A 20,354-nucleotide genomic window follows, 5' to 3' on the forward strand; every position below is an offset into this window, starting at 1 on the left:
ACTTTTGCTTAGTGTCTAAAATTCCCTGGAACTTCTGACATATTATTTGTTACAAGTTAACTACTCAAAAATGTATCAAATAATGTATGTGGAAATGCTCTGAAAAATGTAAATGACTATAGAAATGTGACTGATGTTGATGATGATGCTGTTGGAATCACTTACCCAAGAATGGGAATGTTCGCTGACCTCTCCTGTCTGCTGAAAGTGCCAGATAAAGTTTGCTACCTGGAACACTAAAACTGACTGAAGAATATATATATGTAAGTATAAGAACATTTAGAAGAATTAACAGTGACATTTGTGACATGTGACATCTTTTTTTGCTTTTGAGGGGCTATTTGACTGTGTGGGCTCTCTAAATGTGTATATCCTTTTCTGTCACCCCTCATTTATTTCTTTCATGAGGATCATTCTTTGATCAAGGATTTGCAAAGAATTCTAGTTCCTCATTAGCACTCCCAAGCCATGCATTGTTGCATTGTTCTCCCTAAATCTCCATTTCTGTATATCTTTATTATAAGGTATATTTATTTTTTTATTCTTTTAAAAAAGATGAGTCTCTGAATACAGAACTGGATTTCAGTACCAAATGCAGTACTATAGTGCGTGTGTTTGTGTGTGTTTGTATAGTGGGTTATGCTTGATTTCGTTGATGTAGGATCACTGCTGTGTGTTCCTTACTCTGCAGGTCATTCCATTTTAAGGGACAGAGTATTGGCCTGGGAATGGGGAAGGGGAAGGATCACACATGTAACTGCTGATTTTAGTAGCCATTTATTATCCACTGTGTGCCAGCCATTGTGCTAAGTAGTTCATTTATGTAATATTTTAAAATCCTACAGCAGCTCTGTGAGATAGATATTATTATCCCTACTTTATAGGTTAGGAAATTGAGGCTCAGAGCTGCTCATTCCTTTACCCAAGTTCTTATAACTAATAAATAGAGGATCCTGATTTCAAATGACATCTGGGTTTTAATTTTTGTTAATTCTAATTTTGTGTATGCTTTGAACTCCTGGTTTTTTTGTTTTTCTAGCTGTAAATGGAATTTTGTGTGTGTGTGTGAAAAATTCCAATAGTTGGGGGCGACTTGAGTAAGAGGACTGAAGTGACTTTTACTGCAGGTGTAGAACATTACAGATATATAATGAAATAAACAGTGAAAGGCTTAGAGAAGCTAGAATGAGGGGGCAGAAACGGAAGTAAAAAGACCACAGGCTCCTACTCCCCGTGTCTCATGGCCTGCCCTGGGAGCCTAGTGAGTGCAAGTTGTAGATGTGACACTGGGAGAGAATGAGCAAGGGGTACATAAGGAATTTGTAAGATGCCCCCTTTAAATCTTGTTTGGCTCCTGATACTAAGTGATTTACTTGTTAATTGTATTGGGTGTGATAGTAGTATTGTGATTATGTCATAAACATCTTCATTGATCAGAGATTATACTAAAGTATTTAAAGGTGTGTAGGATTTTGCTTTAACGCAAAGAAATTTTTGGAAGGGAACAGATGGTGACTAGTTGAGTATATGGCTTCATTTTACTTTTCTCCTGTCTTGTGCATGTTTAAAATTTCCATACTAAAAAGTAAATAAATAAATCAAAACCATCCCCTCCCCCTCAAAGTGCTTCTTGTGAAAATACAGGATAAACAGAAATGAGGTGGTTATAGCAATGAGGACTTTCAAATGTAAAGAGCTGAAAGGATAGAAATAGCTTGAATTGATACTGTTAGGTATCAAACAGGACTCCAATTTCTGTTCCGTGTCTATAACAGTAACCCTCAACCAAAGTTCCCTCAGCTTGATTTCTTTAATAGTATCAGGGGTTCAATTTGTGTCTGCAAATGGGTTAGCCTGGGCACCTCCTGCCCTCAGGGGTTCTTCTCTGTGGTCCTTATTCAATTTATTTTATTTTATTTTATCTTGTTTTTTTGCCTTTGCTAGGGCTGCTCCCTTGGCATATGGAGGTTCCCAGGCTAGGGGTCTAATTGGAGCTGTAGCTGCCAGCCTACACCAGAGCCACAGCAACGCGGGATCCGAGCCGCATCTGCAACCTATACCACAGCTCACGGCAACGCCGAATCGTTAACCCACTGAGCAAGGGCAGGGACCGACCCGCAACCTCATGGTTCCTAGTCAGATTCGTTAACCACTGAGCCACGACGGGAACTCCCTTATTCAGTTTTAGCTGTTCAAAGCCTTGTATATTTTCTACTTCTCCTAAAATTATTTTTCCCAAAATGTCCTTCTGGAGATATGCCTCTGGGAAGAATGTTTCACTATCCTACACCTAGAGGATATACCTAATTCTCTGTCAAGACTGACTCAGAGGATGAGGACTATTTGTATTCCTTTCTTTGAGTCTGTTTCCTGAGCTGGTCACATATCATCCCATGACTGTAAGGCCATGCCTGGTTTCTCCTGTAGTGAGTACCTTAGAGTGGGGCTTTTTGTCAAATTGTCCTTCCTACAAGCAGTAGGAAGAAGTGTTAGAGGGAACTTTAGTGTCGTATCCAAGACTCAAAACTAGTTCATGAAAGACATGTTAAATTCTAAAGTGTTTTGTTGTACCAAGAATCATGTGATAGGCGAATTCATTCATTTATCAAACGTTTATCTAGGAACAGATACTTACTAAATCTTTGGTATACAAAAATAAAAGAAACAGTTTCTGATTTCAAGGATCTGATAACCTAATGGAGCAGGCAGTGAGTAATTACAGCATACAGTGATAAGTGCTGAGACGGAGGGAAGCCCTGTGTACTCTGCAAGTGCTGACAAGATCATTTAATGACATTTGTGGTGGAAGTGTTAGTTATCTACAGTGCAAGTGGTTATAGCTGAGATTTGAAGAATTTTTAGGAAGTGGTCAGGCAGAGAAGATGGGTTGCATCCCTCTAGAGAGAATAGTGTGTGCAGAGTCATGGAAGGGTGAGAGCATTGTGGGTTGGGGTTTTTGCAAGTCAGTATGGCTGAAGTGTGGTACATAGGGAAAAGACAAAAGATGAAACTTGACAGATGATCAGGGATCCGTTCATGCTGGACTCTATATGCTAAGTTAATTATTTGGATTTCAGCTAGTGGGAAATGAGGAAGATTTTGCATTTTGGAAAGATCACTATAGATATGTGTGAAAAAAAAAAGGATCAGAAGGGAATCAGTCTGGATATGGCTGCAATAATCTAGGAAAGAGCTATGCAGGCTTGAATTAAGGTGAAGTAAGTGTAGATGGAGAAGAGAATAGGTTTTAGAGATTATTTCTAGATAGAACCAATTGGGCTGAGGAGTAGAATCAATTGGACTTGAGAAATACTTTGAGAGACACAAAAATAGTGAGTTAAGACAGAAAGCAAGGTAATTAATGAGGGTGTCTGATTCCTTACGGATCCCCTAATTAAGAGAAGAAATGAAAAAGGAACCAGGCATAATTTTTACTTTAACCATTGAGGTGAATATTTATAGCAATCCAAATTTGTGAAATACGCCCAAATGTATTTGTTTATGTCCATCATTTCTCAATGAAAGGTTAAACTGAAAAGAAGATGAATAGTTTAAAAGGAGGCCATGACAGCAAATCCATAAAGTCTTAGTTAGACTTAAGTAGTGCAAGAGGAAACCAATAAAAGGTAAGATCGGATTAGGATATATGCTTCCAAATCTACAACATTAATTGTCAACTTTCTCAAAGAATGTGGAGGAAGTATTGTTGTAATTTCTTATTTGGCAAAAACAGAACAGAATAGAACAAAACAAACAAAAAGACCCGAACAAACAAACAAGAACCCCTGAGGTTCAGCGATATTAAAGGATTTGCCTGAGGTCACACATAGCTGTAGGTGGGAACTCACTACCTCCCAGAGCTCTCTGCAGGACATTGTGATGATTGCATAACCTTTATCCAGCACATTTAGGGTCCAAGTCAAAAAAAGTAAAATGAGTGGCCTGTTTAATGAGAGATGAGGGGAAAATAAATCATGAGAAAGAGTTCTGTATTATTTACATGTTATACAAACACATTTCATCTGGAAATTACTTATTTGTGTAAATGATATTAGAACTTTAAGGAGTTTATTTTGAGAACATTAATAAGATATAAGAGAGCTGATGTTTAATTTTTTTTTCCCCCTTTTTAGGGCTATACCTGCGGCATATGGACGTTCCCAGGTCAAATTGGAGCTGCAGCTGCTTGCCTATGCCACAGCCATGGCAATGAGGGAAACTAAGCCACATCTTCGACCTACACTGCAGCTCACAGCACCACTGGATGCTTAACACACTGATCAAGGCCAGGGGTTGAATCCACATCCTCATGGATACTAACCTGCTGAGCCACAACCCTAAACTTTTTTTTTTTTTGTCTTTTTGCCTTTTCTAGGGCTGCTCGAGTGCCTTATGGAGGTTCCAAGGCTAGGGGTCTAATTGGAACTGTAGCCACCGGCCTATGCCAGAGCCACACCAACTCAGAATCCGAGCCTCGTCTGTGACCTACACCACAGCTCATGCCGGATCCTCGACCCACTGAGCAAGGCCAGGGATCAAACCCGCAACCTCATGGTTCCTAGTCGGATTCGTTAACCACTGCACCACAATGGGAACTCCACCCTAAACTTTTAATTCATTTCACACTCAACCAGTGTGTTAAGGTGACCATCTCTTATGTAGCCACCATTGTGACAAGTTCTAAGGGAGTTACAAATGATGTATAAGAGAGTTCTGTCCTCAAAGACCTTAAAGTTCTGCTAGGGAGACTAGATTTGCAAACATGAAATTAATTTACAACCATCCAGAACAGTTTATTATCAGTGATAAATTTATATAATGAAGTGACAGAAGTTTTGAGGCAGATAACAAGTGCTTTGAGTCTTTGGAAAAAGGAAGTAGTGATAAATGTCTGGAGTCAGTTAGAAGGATTCATGAATGGTGTGACTCTTAAGATGGGCTTTTAAGGATGAAAGGGATTTGGTTTTTCAAGAAGAAAAGTGTGGGGGAGGAAGTTCCTGTTGTGGCTCAGTGGTAAGGAGCCCAAATAGTATCCATGAGGATGCAGGTTTGATCCCTGGCCTCACTCAGTAGGTAAAGGATCCTGCATTGCTGTGAGCTCTGGTGTAGGTCACAGATGAGGCTCGGATCGGTGTGGATGTGGCTGTGGCTGTGGTGTAGGCTGGCAGCCATAGCTCTGATTCGTCCCCTAGCCTGAGAACTTCCATATGCTGTGGGTACTGTCCTAAAGAACCAAAAAAAAAAAAAAAATGTGGGGGAGTTCCCGATGTGGCACAGTGAGTTAACAATCCAATTGCAGTGGCTCAGGTGGCAAAGGCATGGGTTCAGTTTCTGGCTGGGTGCAGTGGGTTAAAGGATCCAGTGTTGCCACAGCTGTGGTGTAGTTCACAGCTGTGGCTTGAATTCAGTTCCTGGCCCAGGACCTTCCGCATGCCATGAGTGTGGGCAAGGGAGAAAGGTGTGGGACTAGTGAAGTAAGCAAGTTTCATTGTTTTGAGTTTTCTAAAAAAAATTAACAAATTTAGACTAATATTTCATCTCTTTGCTACAGAGTTACTTAATGAAATATTGGAAACAACCTAAATGCCAAACAATGGAATAGGAGAAGTGTCAATGTTTCATGCTGTATCATACAAATAAATATTATTAAGCTAGTAAAAATAATTAAGGAATAATGTGACCTGGCGGAGAAGCCCGGCTTGTAACCAGTTCATCTATCATTTCTACCACTTACTAGCTTTGTGCCCTTGGGCAAGTTTTTGTGAGCTTTGGTTTATTCTACTTAGGTGGAAATGATAATAACCACTTTGAAAAATTATTGTGATGTTGGAAATAATGTATATTAAGAAATAACATATACAGAGCATCTGATAAACAGTAGATATTCAATAAACATTTTTTTCATTATTAGTCATACACATCCTGCTGGTAGTAAAGAGAGGTACTATCTGTCTGAAGGGAAATGTTTCAATTCTTTTCTTTTTTTTTTTTTTTTTGGCCTTTTTGTCCTTTTAGGGCTGCACCTGCGGCATATGGAGGTTGCCAGAATAGGGGTCTAATCAGAGCTGCAGCTGCTGGCCTACACCACAGCCACAGCAATGCCAGATCCTTAGCCCACTGAGCGAGGCCTGGGATCAAACCTGTGTCCTCATGGATGCTAGTTGGGTTCGTTAACTGCTGTCACGATGGGAACTCCAGAAATGTCTCAATTCTTACCAAAAGCTTTAAATTTTTTGTTTCCTGTTTGGCTCAGCAATTCCACAATTAAAAATTCTAAGGAATAAAGACGGTACACATATTTAAAAAGATATTTGTAGTATTCAATAGAATATTAAAAATAACCACAACTTTCACAAATAGATGACTGGTAAAGTAAGTTATGAATCACTTATATAAAGGACAGTTATAAAGCTGTTAAGATGATGAACTAGAAATGTATTTCTGATATAAAAGTGAAGAAAGCAAATTCTAAAACCGTATACAGTATACCTTTATTTTTGCAAATATATATTTATGAAGAGAACATTTTCTAGAAGGATAATACACCAAAATGTTATCTTTGGTCATTTTTGAATAGTGGGCTTTTAGGTGATTTTTATTTTTTTCATTGTGTCACCCAGATTTTTTTACTTTTTACGGTAATAAGCATAGGTAATTAAAAATTTAAAAATAGGAATGGATCACTATTTAAAATATTTAGTGACACAGGAAAACATGATTTAAAGAAAAATGATTTATTACTTAATTTTTATTAAAAATAAATATTTTTGTTAAAGTATTTTTGTATTTTGTATCTGTGAAATGAATGACCGAATTTTGTCTTTGTGGTTCTTTTTCTCAAAATGTAGCAAGTTTCCAAGAAATGATGAATAGCGAAGACGTAGAGAGCAGAGATTAGACTCTTGTTTGCCTAGAACACTAGAACCCCACAAATTCAGCCCCCACTAGTCACTGGGCATATACATTGGTGAACAAGGGACAAAGTTTTTGGCGTCTATTGTCTGCTTGTGAAAATAGTAAATAATCACTCAAATAAGTATATCATTAAGAATTGCTCTAACTACTGTGGAAAAAAAAAAAGAATAGAGTGTTGTGAGAGAGGAATATGAGGTGGAGGAGGGAATCCATTTAGACACAAGATTTCCATGGGGAAGTGACATTTAAAGTCAGCTTGGAAGCGTGAGAAGGAGTAAGCCAGACAAAACCTGGAAGGAAAAGCATTCCAGGAAGAGAGACATATGAAGGTTTTCAAGTACATATAAAGGTTTTCAGGCAAAAAAAAAAAAAAAAAAAAAAAAAAAGCTTTGTGTGTTCAAAAACCTGGGGAAAAGGCCAGTGTATCTCGCCTCTGTGGTGTGACATGAGGTGGGAAGGTAGGCAGGGACCTGGTATGAAATGTTAAGGATTTGGGATTTTATTCTCAGGGCACCAGGCAGCCACTGAGGGATTTGCATGAAACAGTTTCTATTTGAAAGAAAAAAATCTCTTTGGATGCTCTGAAGAGAAAAAACTGGAGAGAGGCAAGAAAGAACCAGGAAGTTGAGTAAGGAGGCCTTTAGAATTGATTGGGAGATGATAGTGCCCAGTCATGATAGTGAAGATAAAGAGCAGAAGGCAGTTGGAGGTGTACTTTCGTGGTGACACTGACAGGACTTAGCGACAGATTGGATTGAGGAGTGGGGGAGCGGGACTAGGCGCTGCCAAGGATACTTTGCCAGGGTGACTTGGTCGATGATATGGATGGTGGGGAGGGAAGAGACAGTAGTTCAATGTTGGACATGTTTATTGTGTGATATCTGTAAGAGAATAGATCGACTAGATGAGCTCTTATTACTCAGAATAGCAACCTGTCTGGGATGGAGGTACACACTGAAGAGTAGATGGTACATATAGTGCTTCAAGCTCCTTGGTTGGGTGGAGTTGTGGAGAGAATATTGAGAGAGGAACAAAGAATCTCAGGCTGAGCCCTGAGGAGTTCCAACATTTAAACATTAAGTAATAGGGGCAGTGGTAAAATGTGGAGAGGAATATAGTAACGAGACAGGAGAAAGACTTAAGAGAATGTGGTGTCAGGGAAACTGATGGGAGAGAGTTTCAAGGAAGAAGGCATTGGCTGTACGGAAAGTGCTGAAAAGTCTAGTAAAATAATGACTGGAAAGTGCCCATTGGATTTGCCAACATGGAGGCTCTAGATGATAGAGGAAAAAAGCAGATTCTGTGCAGTGGTGGAGATGGAAGCCAGGCTGGAGTGAATGGAAATATGAATGGGACGGATGGAGAGACGAGAGCGTGTACACAACTCTTCATCATCTTGGCTCTGAAGAGGGGCCAATAGCTGGAAGGGAATGTCAAGTTAAGGGAGAGTTTTTTGTTTCGTGAGGGAGATTCTCGAGTTTATTTGAATGCCTATGCAAATCTTATGCAAATGACTCAGGAGGGAGACATTAATAATGTAGGAGAGACATCTGATGGATGGAGGGCACTCGTGGTGGGACTGATGTTTGATGTATACTGTTTGCTGAGTATGTAGTAGGTACTGTGTTGAGTTGCTAACATAGTCAGTGATTTATTATTCACAACAGCCCCATGAAGTTGGTGTGATTACCCCCATCTTACAGATGAGGAAACAGGGGTTAAGTAGAGAGAGCCAAATTTTTAATCTGGAATTTTGATTTCAGAACTCAGACTCTTAGCTTTTACTTATCGGAGGACTCCCTCTAACATGGTGTTTTAGTCCATTTGCCAGGGCTGCCATAACACAGTAACACCGACAGGATGGCATGCACAACAGAAATTAATTATCTTGCTGTCCTGGAGGCCAGAAGTGGAAGATCAAGGTGTTGGCAGGTTTGGTTTCTCCTGAGAGTTATCTTGGCTTGCAGACAGCTGCCTTTTTGCTGTGTCCTCATATAGCCCTTTTTCTGTGCATACACATCCCTGGTGTTTCTGCCGGGTTCTATTCTCCTCTTCTTATAAAGATACCAGTCAACCTGGATGAACGCCCACTCTAAGGGCATCATTTTAATTTAATTATGTCTTTAAAGGCCTTCTCTCCAATATTGTCACATTTTGAGATAAGGACTTCAACCTCTGAATTTTGGGGAACAAAATTCAGTCTGTAATTGATGGTTTCTGTTTTCTTAAAGTATAAGGAAAAGAGTGGGTGTGGGGGATGGTTTTGAAAAGAGTGGAGAGGAATGAAGCAGTGATTGAAGAGGGTAGAAGAAGGAGCTTACCAGAGAAATGTAGCCTTAGGGTCAGTTGAGGTTGGAGGTGATGTATTTGCATCCAACCAACCCAATTATCCGAGTTTTTGCAGCAATATTCAGGCATGTGGGTGCAGTGAAGTATATGAACACTGTGCTGCCATGAGGCTGCTGGGTGCTCAGCCAAGCGACCATCTCCTGTGTGCAAAGTTGAAATGTAAATGATTGTCATTCACGTCCTCAGCACAATTGTAAGTTACTGTATGTCTGGGACCTTTCTGGCTGTTCTCACATAGTTGAAAACACAAAAGTTAAATAAATCTATGACTGCTAGAGTTTTGTTGCACAAATTAGCTTGAACATTTTTCTGATCAGTTCTATAAATTATCTTTCATGATTACTCACCACTTCTTTGTTTTTCTTTCTCCCCTTTTCTTTTTTTTTTGGCTGTGCCCATGGTATGTGAAAATTCCTCGGCCAGGGATTGAACCTGAGCCACAACAGTAACAATGTGGGATCCCTAACTGCTAGGCTACCAGGGAACTCCCTCTCCCCTTCTCTTCCTTCCTTTTCCCCCTCATCTTCACTTATCAATTATTTATTGAGCACCTCTTATGTCTGGCACTATGGATAAAAAGAGTCCACAAGTCCATAGTGTGGTATGGGAGACAGATATGTATGCAGAAAAAAAACCCGAAGTGATAGTGCTCTTATTAAAGTAATGATGCATTTGTCCATTTATCCTGCAAATGTATTGTGTGCCTACTAAGTGTCAGGCAGTATGTTAGCCTTGTATAGAGATATGAGTAAGGAACAGTTTCTGCCTTCAAGAAATTTACAACCTAATGTAGAAAAATAAACAGGTAAGTAAACAAAGGCAATACAAAATAGCATTTGTAAAATATTAAAAGATCCCAAAGAAGGGAGTTTGCTTTGCTTTCCCTTGCATGTTTGGATACCCACTGATAGGAGTCATTGCTGCACGTTAATGCAAGAACTGTAGAAAGCACATTCATTCATTTCGCAAACATTTTTGCTCTTTTTATTAGGTCTGCACGTATGGCATATGGAAGTTCCCAGGCTAGGGGTCAATTCAGAGTTGCAGCTGGGGCCTATGCCACAGCCACAGCAATGCAGGATCCAAGCCACATCTGCGACCTATACCACAGCTCATGGCAACTCCAGATTCTTAACTCACCAAGGTGGGCCAGGCATTGAACCCACATCCTCATGGATACCAGTTGGGTTCATTTCTGCTGAGTTGCAGTGGGAACTCCTAACACATTTTTGAGGGCTTGCTATCATTGTGTAGTGACAGTTTTGTAGTTCTTGAATCATGATCAAGCATTGAGTTGAGGGATCTATGACTCTTCTCCTCTTTTTTTTTTTGTCTTTTTGCCTTTTCTAGGGCTGCACCCGCGGCATATGGAGGTTCCCAGGCTAGGGGTCTAATTGGAGCTGTAGCCACCAGCCTACACCACAGCCACAGCAACGCCAGATCCAAGCTGCGTCTGCGACCTATACCACAGCTCATGGCAACGCCGGATCCTTAACCCACTGAGCAAGACTAGGGATCGAACCCGCAACTTTATGGTTCCTAGTCAGATTCGTTAACCACTGTGCCACGACGGGAACTCCTCTTCTCCTCATTTGAGCTTATGGTCCAAAACCTGCACTGTCAATCAACACCTTTTTAAGGTGGTAGAATGATTAATGATATTCCTGAAATGCTCAGCAGAAACCTGCTGAATATTAAAGCTTGAGAAAAGTCACAGTAACAAAGCATTGCTGTGATGGTGGGTGCACAGAAAGCATATGCTGGCCTAGCACATATGTCAAATTCTTGGAACTTGGAAATATGTATTAATGTAGGGGTTTCCTGTAATGTAACTTCTAAAGAAGATGGTGAACAGCAGATCAAAAACACTGAGAAGAAAATGGATTTTTATAGATTATGTAATTGAAACATTTTTCACCTTCTATCTATACCTTATCTCTGGAAAAAAGTTATTTACAACCGAATGCTTAGGGGGTTAATTGAGACAATGAGTGTAATCTTGCTTTCTTCAGAGGTGATGTGCTTTATAAACTCCAAGTGTTATTATCTGCAGTGTAGATTTATTTTGGGGGGAAGATGCTAACCATGTTAGGGAAATAGTGCAGGAGGGAGAAAAGGCAAATCTGATTAATGGTATATGTGGGATTTAGAATCAATGACTAACCCAACAACAGCTGAAAATTGCTTTGATGTCATGCAATGAACACCCACTATCTGCATATTGACTTCATTTCAGATGGTGTTCTAGAGTACGTCATAGTGGAAACAACCCTGGGTGGGAGTCAGGGTTTATAAGCTCTAGACTAGCTCTGCCTTGACTACCTATGTGTTTCATTTCCCCATCTTTAAAATAGAATGATTATGGGAAAAGGTCTTTGAGATCCTTCTAGATCTAATATCTTATCATTCTGTGATTCTACATCCCGTGCCTGTCAAAAGCATTTTGACTTTCTTCAAGTTGCTTAAGCCAGCATTTCAGTTAGACTGTATCCAGGAGCTTATTTCCATGGGCTATTGGGAACAGCAAGGCCTTGCTTCTCCAGGACTTGATATGTCTTCTGTTAACTGCTGACAGTGAGCCATACCAGCTAAAAGGCTCCTTTGGTAGCCTTAAAGATTGAAAGGACAAATGGACAGTGGTGAGAGCTCTGTGGAAGAGGAGACCTGAGAGACGTTGATCACCATGGCCCCTTGGGATTTGCAAAGAGGAATGACTAGAACTGGGCCATTCACTGCAGCCAGGTCAAAGGTCAGGTCAGGAATGTGGACAATGCTGGTGACTCCAGGTAGGTCTAGGAGGGTAAATAAGCCTATTTAGTCCCTCCTGAGTCTTGAGAAGATCTGGGCAGCCAAGCTCAGAAAGCTATTAGGAAGTTTCCTAATTTATAAAATTCCTTGGAAGAAAATGTGACATTCATTTTTTTGTATTATTACCACCCGGTCATTGTTTTCTTACTTAATATTCACCAAGTTAATCGACTTTAACATATTCTCACCGTTCAAACATTCGCTAAATACACTTTTATGATCACTTATTGAGTGAAAATCTGATTTTGATTGATGCTGTTGTGCAACGGACTCCCTGTATCTTAGGATTTTCGTGTTGTTGAAAGACCTTTACGTATTCTCCAGTTTTAGTTAAGCAATACTAAATATAATTCTCTGGTGGCAGAGATGTCTATTATTAATAAGCTAACTTGGGGGTGATTATAAGATGATTTGGAGTATTGCCTTTACAGTGGTAAAAAGTAATGGATAATTTCTGAATAGGTTATTAAGCTAGATAATTAAAAATAATTTTGTGTGCTAAATACAATGCTAAGTAAAGGCCTTTTATAATTGTTTCCATCATGGAATTCCAGTAAAAATTTACACATTTTCCTTAAAATACTAATTAAATACCTGATCATTAAAAAAAGAATAACTGTATGCCTAATACATATTACAAGATGATTCTTCTTCTTTTTTTTTTTTTTTTTTTTTTCTTTTTTTGTTGCTTTTATCTAGTTGCTTCCAAGATCCGGTATTTACAAGAATATCATAACCGGGTTCTCCACAACATTTATCCTGTACCTTCAGGAACAGATATTGCAAACACCCTGAAATACTTTTCTCAGACCTTGTTAAGGTAAGCTTAAAATATCCTCTACTTTGAAAGAATTATTAGGTAGTTCTGCTGAATTGATTGGGATCTAAATCTTTATTGAACTGAACGTTTTGAAAGGCCTTATGTTTTCTAGTGCTCTGCCAGAAGAGTCTGGACTCAAGCTTTCTAGGGGTATATAGCAGATAAGATCAGAGGCCTAACTGATAAAAATGGCTACTGCCTGCTTTGCTCAGTTGAACATCTTTTCAAGAGGTTTAGATAGTGATAACAGTTATGTGTTTGGCACTAATATAGAGCAGAGTTAAGAGAACCTGCATTGCTTAAAATTAAGAACAGGAAACACTCAGACTATGGAGTTCCCTAGTGGCCTAGTGGTTAAGGATCTGGCATCACGGCTGTGGTGTGGGTTCAGTTCCTGGCCCAGAAACTTCAGTATGTTGCTGGTACAGCCAGAAAAAAAATCAGAATTATGCAGCATTTTAAGTTCATCAGTAATAGTTCCTATTTCTTGAAGTGTAATTTATGACAATAGCAATTGGTTTTAATCTGTGTAACACTTCAAGTGTTCAATATGCTTTACAGTCGATATGGAAATTCTGTTGAGAACATCAAACAAAATCTCAGTGGCTCTTTTTATACTGTCTGCTTTGACTATGAGGTAGAGATAGGAGGGACCTACTTGCCTCACAGTTCTCATTAGGGAAAATAAGCAGGCAAAGGTGAGGCTTTCTAGTAAAGACTCAGTTGTTGGGGAAATAACATCGAAGTGAGAGCACCGGTTCACTTTCCATTAAATTCTAAGGCTTGGTCTCTCCCATTACCACGATCTCCCCGCTCCACGTCTGATTTTCAAAACACGTTTCTTTCAGCGATGTAACAGCAAAAGATTTGTAAGATAGGTGTTAGGGAAAGAACACTGCCTCAGAATGACTGTAGTGGCCCTGGAGTCACCAGCAGTCTAAGGCTTTGCCCTGGGCAGACCGAATGCTTTGTAGAAAGAAGCCTCATTAGGTCAAGTCAGCTCCTAGAATTCAGTCCTGGTATCTCTGTGTTCTTATTCTTTGAAATATTTCTTCTTTAGCCCCCTGAGTGTCCCTGTTCTATGTTAAAGGGATTCTGTTTATCAGATTCATAGATTTCATACTTGCTTAGTAAGTTTAGGACCTCGTTACAGGGCATTTCTCTGCTTTTCCAATGGCAGTGGAATAATTCGCTCAATTTTCACAGAACCAAGGCGTTCCAGACTGTTCTCTTGAATTCTCCTTTTGTCTTTGAGGTCAGGGTTCTCAATGGGAAATTTTCTTTATCACAAATTCTGAAAGCTCTCTAAGTGAGAGACACTTTTCAGTAGGAAGGGAATTCTGAATTCCATTTGCAAAGAAGCTATGACATCCTAGTTGGTGCTTTGAAACTTGCTGCTTAGGTCTTAGTCATGGTGCGAAAATGTTAAGAAATTTGGGATACTGAAGTCATGTTTGCAAGACATGAGGATTCCATTTTCTTGAGCAGTGGATCATTAGAGTATGATCATGGGTGATGGCTTTTTAATGGGGAAACTGGTGTTAAAGTAGTTTATTCAAGTGGCTCTTGGAAAAGATTCTAGGCAATTGAGTTGAGTCGATTTTCAAAGGGAGACCACATCAACAACTCCTACTAAAGACAGTACTATAGTAGTTATAATTATAATAGCAATGTTATATTATAATACATAATAGTAATTATATGTCAAGCACTGTTTTAAGCATTTTACAGGTATCATTTAACCCTTCTTCATAAATCTATGAAATAAGTATTCTATTATATCCATTTTACACATGATGAAATTAAAGCACAGAGTGGTTACATGAGTTGCTCAAAGTTGGGAGTCTGGTGATGATTGGAACCAGAATTTGACCTTGGTATTCCTATCCACAGGACACACTCTGAACAGTTAGGCTATGCTGCGTCTTCTTACTATTGCTAGTTATTATATTAAGGGGCCCTTCTTTTAGTAAAAACTTGGTTTGGCCTTTGACAATGCTGGCATCTGTATGAGTCCATAGAGTGTAGTTTTGGCTTTCTTTGAAACTAAGGGAAGAAAATAAATGCTTAGCGTAAAGATTTACCATCCTTTTAGGAGTTCACTTGAGCTTTACCTGAGGCAATGTGGATAGCATTTCAATTCTCAGATGTTTTAGCTCTATTTCCCACTCAGCAATTTGTTGTGGCTAGCAGGTCAGAGCAGAGTCGACAGCCTATGTAACACACACACATCAAGTAGAAGGAAGAAAGAAAACACTGAGGATTGTAACATGTCACTGGTTGGACTTAATACCTACAGGTTCAACTCTTGGACTAAATTCAATGCATTTTCTTTCTTCTCTTTATCTGCCACAGTTTAAAATTTTTTTCATCTCTTTGTCTACTTTCTAATAATTCCAGTAATACAGAACTTTCAATTATTGTCCTATGTATTAGACCAAATTATGATCATTTTCACTGTTGGTTTATATATCCATAATAATCATTTATGGTTCTTTATATTGCTTATGCTATTAGAAAGTTCAAGACAAATAAGATGGTCTAAGTATTTGGTGTACAAGATTATTGACAGTAGTATTTTCTACTTACAGACAAGATGGTGTCTTTTGCATTTTATATAATTTATTATATACATTCAGAAGCACTTATTGTTTTCAGAATTCAGGTTCTTGGAAAGAAACATGAAAGCGTTAAAGATGAATTCTCAGAGTAATCCCCTGTCTTTCTATTTGGGTATTCTCAATGAAGTTAAAATTATTATTTTGGTTAAAATACATAACATGAAGTTCTTTTTTTTTTTTTTTTTTTTTGTCTTTTCTAGGGCTGCACGCAGGGCATATGGAGGTTCCCAGGCTAGGGGTCTAATTGGAACTGTAGCCACCAGCCTACATACACCACAGCCACAGCAATGTGGGATCTGAGCTGTGTCTGTGACCTACACCAAAGCTCACAGCAACACCGGATCCCTAACCCACTGAGCAAGGCCAGGGATCAAACCCGCAACCTCATGGTTCCTAGTCGGATTTGTTAACCACTGCACCGCGACGGGAACCCCCACATAACATGAAGTTCCAGCAGCATCATTTAAGTCATAATTTCATTTTTAGAGTAATAATCCTTTGGTATACGTGCATGTGCACAACTCTCACTGATTTCAGTAGAGTTTTGTACATATTTTCAAAGGATAGGTGTTTGAATTCAATTAATTTAATCCATAGGAGAGGAGAGATTATGTGCAGGGAAATACAGAGACCATAATTGACTATATCAGCAGTTGAATATCTAATAGGTCCACTTAGTGCATAGTCGGACTCATATTAGAGTTCATGGAAGTTTCCCAGACTCTAGGTTAGCAGAAGGCAAGTCCGCTGTGTTACTCAGCTTGCTAGCTCTGGAGCCTAGAGCAGTGTTTAGTCCTTACAAGGAAATGGTTGAATTGACCTTAGTCCAGATTTCATCCATCAGAGGAACTCTTCTAGAGAATTACTAATCTACCAGTGACCTGGGGTGCTGGGTAAGATTTTGTCCGAGTGCTGAGTTGTACTCATTTTAACTTAGTAGGGATCTAAGCGTGGTAATGGACATAGAGTTTACACACAGCTTCAGTTTAGTTTTTTATTTGCTTTTAGCATTAGAAGTGACGATGAAGATCATCTGGTTTGATCCCTCCTTGTGGCTACAGAGGAATCTTTCCATTTTTACTTTAGAAGCATTCTGGGACTGTATTTTAAGCATCTAAGGTCTTCTGTAAGGATCTTGCCTTTTACCTAGCAGAATATTTAAGGGCTTCCTTCTAGTCTTCTTATTGCAAACGTTCTTTTGCAATTCCTCCCCCCATATCCCTCTTCTGGTGCCATTCGAGCTACTAGCATATACAATTTTTAAAAACTTTTTTTTTTTCTAGAGGGGGAGAAAGCTACTTTGTGTTAAATCTTTGGAGATTGTTTAATATGTTTTTAAAAGTGATTCCAGCCTCAGTTCAATAATCTTAATTGAATTGTAATTCCTAATGGCTTAAAAAAATGATACAGACCTTCAAATGGTTTATTTGTAGTCCACAGAGTAGCTTTAGAACATAGCATGATCAAGTAAATTTTGTGTAGTTCATAGATCCAATTCAAATGTCAAAATTCATAGTCCTACAGAAAGTTTATTTGACATAGGAATTTTTGGTGCCATAAATACCTCAGGGCAACTTCTTATCTTTCCCCATACCCACAGAGTTCTTCTCTTGGTTTCTCTTGATGTTGTACTAAAACCTTGATAAAGAGAATCTCAGGAGTAAAGAGGAAAGGTGAAAATTGTTTGCTGGGCCAAACTCTTCTGAGCAGGGCATTCTTAATATTCTTTTTGGTTGGGTATACAGACCTCTGGGAAAGAATCTCAGATGGGGAAGATGGCTTTATCATTCCCAAGTGAGACAGTTTGGTTGGGGAAATAAGTTTTTTTTTCCTGAATAAACTTCACAAAACATCATGAAATCACAATGCATTGTACATTTATTCATGAGCCCTTCTTAAGTTATTCCACAAATGAAAACATTTCCTTACATTGAAACATGAATGGTAATTGATAACTGGTTTCATGGATAATTCATCTTCAGCCATTTTTTTTCCTCAACCTCACCTACTTACTAAATCTAAAGACAGTGAGAGAGAAGTTTACTGATGTAGTGCGGACATTCTTCCCTCCCTGCACATATGAAGTGTTGCTGCTCTCTTTCATGAGCCCTGCATAAACAGGAAGGGAAAAATATCAATGGAGAGGCTCCAAAGTTGATATGACTAGTGTTTGTTAAATTACATCAAACTTTGGAAAAATACTAATGTGTATTTGAAAAAAAAAAAAAAAGTGCTATATTTCCCCTACCAAGAAAAAGTTTAAAGAGAGCAAAGTACTTAAAGGAAAGCATTAATGTATGCTATACAACTAATTTTGTTCTCTAAGGCAGAATGTTGTGTTTCTATGCCACGCCTTGTACTTTAGGAAGGATGCCGGTAGTAGGCTAACTTAGGGCTGAAGTTTGGGAAATAATATTTCTGACTTACATCCAATTCTAAAGGGATTTTCAATGGGATAAAATCCCACAGGATTAAAACAGATTTTTGGTGAGTGGGCTTATCAAGACTATAATATTTAAAGGTGGTAATTTAGGAGTAATTGAGTTCTACAAGGAAAACATAAAGTCTGATGGAAAATCTGATGGTATTTATAATATAGGTAGGCAGGGGTAACTGGAATGTTGATATTATCCCATTGTAAAGTATAAGCTTACAAAGTTAAATACATCACACACACAAAAAGGTAAATTAAATCCCTCTAAACATAGAAAAAAATTACACTAAATCTTAAGTTATTTATTGCTAAGAATTATGATATAACTATTCTGAAATTATTTTTATTATTATTAATTGTTTTTCCCTGGACATTGGGTAACAGAAGACAAAGGAAATCGAGGTAAATTAGGCACATGGAAAATAAAAAGCATGTAGTCATTTTTCTTACATTGTAACATATTTTGCACTGAGTAAATAAAAATAAATGTAAATTTGAAATAGCAAGCATGCTTGACACTAACCAATTATTCACACCACTGTAAAATTGTAAATGTAGTATCATTAACTAAGAATTAGTAATGTTTGATGCACAGAGAATAAGTGTAAAATAAGATTATTTCATGTAATGAAGCATTTATAAATTGTTATCTCTTGATTAACGTAGAAATGTTCTATATAAAAGCACTTTGTAAGTGCAGCAGATATTATCATTATAATGTATAGCTCTTGTCTTTAATGATTAAATAGTATAACCTAATTTAAATAACCTAAACATTTGGCTAAGCAGTCATTTCTTCTATTTTTAAATTAATGACTTTTCTGCTTTAGCACTTTTACTAAAAGGTTTTTATTTAAAAATTAATGCTAAAAGAAAGCCAACTCATTTTTAAGGGTTTATTTTTATTCCCATTAAACTTTTTTTTAACTTTGTAAATTATCTTTCCTTTAGTTTTTAGTGAGTTTTGTTGAATAATAACGTAAGTAGCGGCAGTAATGTATGAGATTTTATTGTATGATGTGCAGCTATATGACAGATACTGCTTGCTTAGTTTTTAGAATATTGAAGGTAACTATTTAATAAGCCACTGTTTGTATTCATAAAATAAAATCTTTCCTCCCCAACATGCAAAATTTTAAAAACAAACATAAATAACCATTATCATTAGTTCACAAACATATGCTATGGACCATCTACTCTATATTATTTTTAGCTTTTCCAATGTAGTTTAGCTAACATTTTAGAAATATGTATTATTTCTAAATTCATATGCCTGTTTAAACTTCATTATCTCAAATGATACTGACAGAATGTCATGAAACAGTATCATAATATACATATAGACATTATTTTGATGCAATAAACATGTGATTTTTAAGACTTTCTTAATAAACACACATGTTTATTCTTTGCTAAAACATGTTTCTGCAAGTGCCATACCTATATTTTGCAAGTTTTTATTTACCTGATTGAAACAGTCTTGCTAAAAATTTCCTTTGCTTGGAAAGCTCCTTTTAATTGGGAATAAAAGCCCTAACTCATTAGAAAAGCCATCATTTTTCCCTCCAGGAAACCTCTCGTTTATCAAATCGATAAACTGTAAAACATGGGTTTGGCACTGAAACATGCATTTTTATATTTTTGCTCCTTACTAACCAGATAACACATGAGATGCAATGCAACTTCCACACTTCCACAAAAGGAACCTTAACATTATTGGTACCTCTGAGCATGAAGCTATGCGACCCATATTAGATTTGTAGATGCTGCTGGTGTGGCAATTGCATCTTATGTGGGATGTATCTGGTGTTTTATTATTTGTTTTAGAGTGTCATTTCAATGTAATGTGCTGTTCTTTGTGTCTTTGTTGTCTCTTTTTTTTCTTTGTCCCCCCAACAGCATTTTGTCCCGCACAGGGAAGAAGGAAAACCAAGATGCCTCCAATTTGACAGTGCCCATGACCATGTGTCTTTTTCCTGTGCCATTCCCACTCACCCCATCTCTAAGACCGCAGGTCAGTTCCATCAACCCTACTGTTACTCGCTCCCTCCTTTACAGCGTCCTGCGAGATGCTCCCTCTGAACGTGGCCTGCAAAGTCGTGATGCTCACTTGTCAGACTACCCTTCTTTGGACTATCAAGGCCTCTACGTGACTTTGGTGACTCTCCTGGATCTAGTTCCTTTACTACAGCATGGCCAACATGGTAAGCATTTAATCGAAATCTTTGAAAATGTACATGTATGTTATGGATGCTGGAGACTGTGGTTACTGTAATAAATTGCTTGAAGGTCTTTGTGTGGCTAAAGTCTTTCTTATACTGAAACTTAATTATGGTGTTTCCCTTCCTATCTTTTTTTTTTTTTTTTTTTTTTTTTTTTTGCTGTATTGCGGTCAGAGGGATATTAT

The 20,354-nt window shown here is 38.1% G+C and overlaps 1 protein-coding gene across 35 annotated transcripts in view; it reads left to right on the forward strand.

The window, feature by feature from the left end:
- Positions 1-20,354, forward strand: part of UNC79 (unc-79 subunit of NALCN channel complex) — a 261,559-nt gene that overhangs the window by 27,316 nt on the left and 213,889 nt on the right. For 12 of the 35 annotated variants that reach the window (XM_084970070.1, XM_084970072.1, XM_084970074.1 and 9 more), the window contains exons 2-3: positions 12,772-12,892; positions 20,006-20,151. The exons of 1 other annotated variant lie outside the window; for it this stretch is intronic. Coding sequence is in view for 28 of the 34 variants with exons in the window: in XM_021099642.2 (XP_020955301.2) it covers positions 12,772-12,892; positions 20,006-20,151 (267 nt within the window). In the remaining 6 variants the exon portion in view is untranslated. Of the gene's footprint in view, positions 1-11,804; positions 12,051-12,771; positions 12,893-19,846; positions 20,152-20,354 lie in introns of those variants that run through there. 22 more of the 35 variants (XR_014811304.1, XM_021099635.2, XM_021099638.2 and 19 more) reach the window with 4 other exon arrangements.

The sequence above is a fragment of the Sus scrofa genome, chromosome 7 (assembly GCF_054392235.1).
Source record: "Sus scrofa isolate SSC_HxYL_T2T_F1_AM1 chromosome 7, Sscrofa_HxYL_maternal_Yorkshire_Landrace_v2.0, whole genome shotgun sequence".
Taxonomy (NCBI): Eukaryota; Metazoa; Chordata; class Mammalia; order Artiodactyla; family Suidae; genus Sus; species Sus scrofa.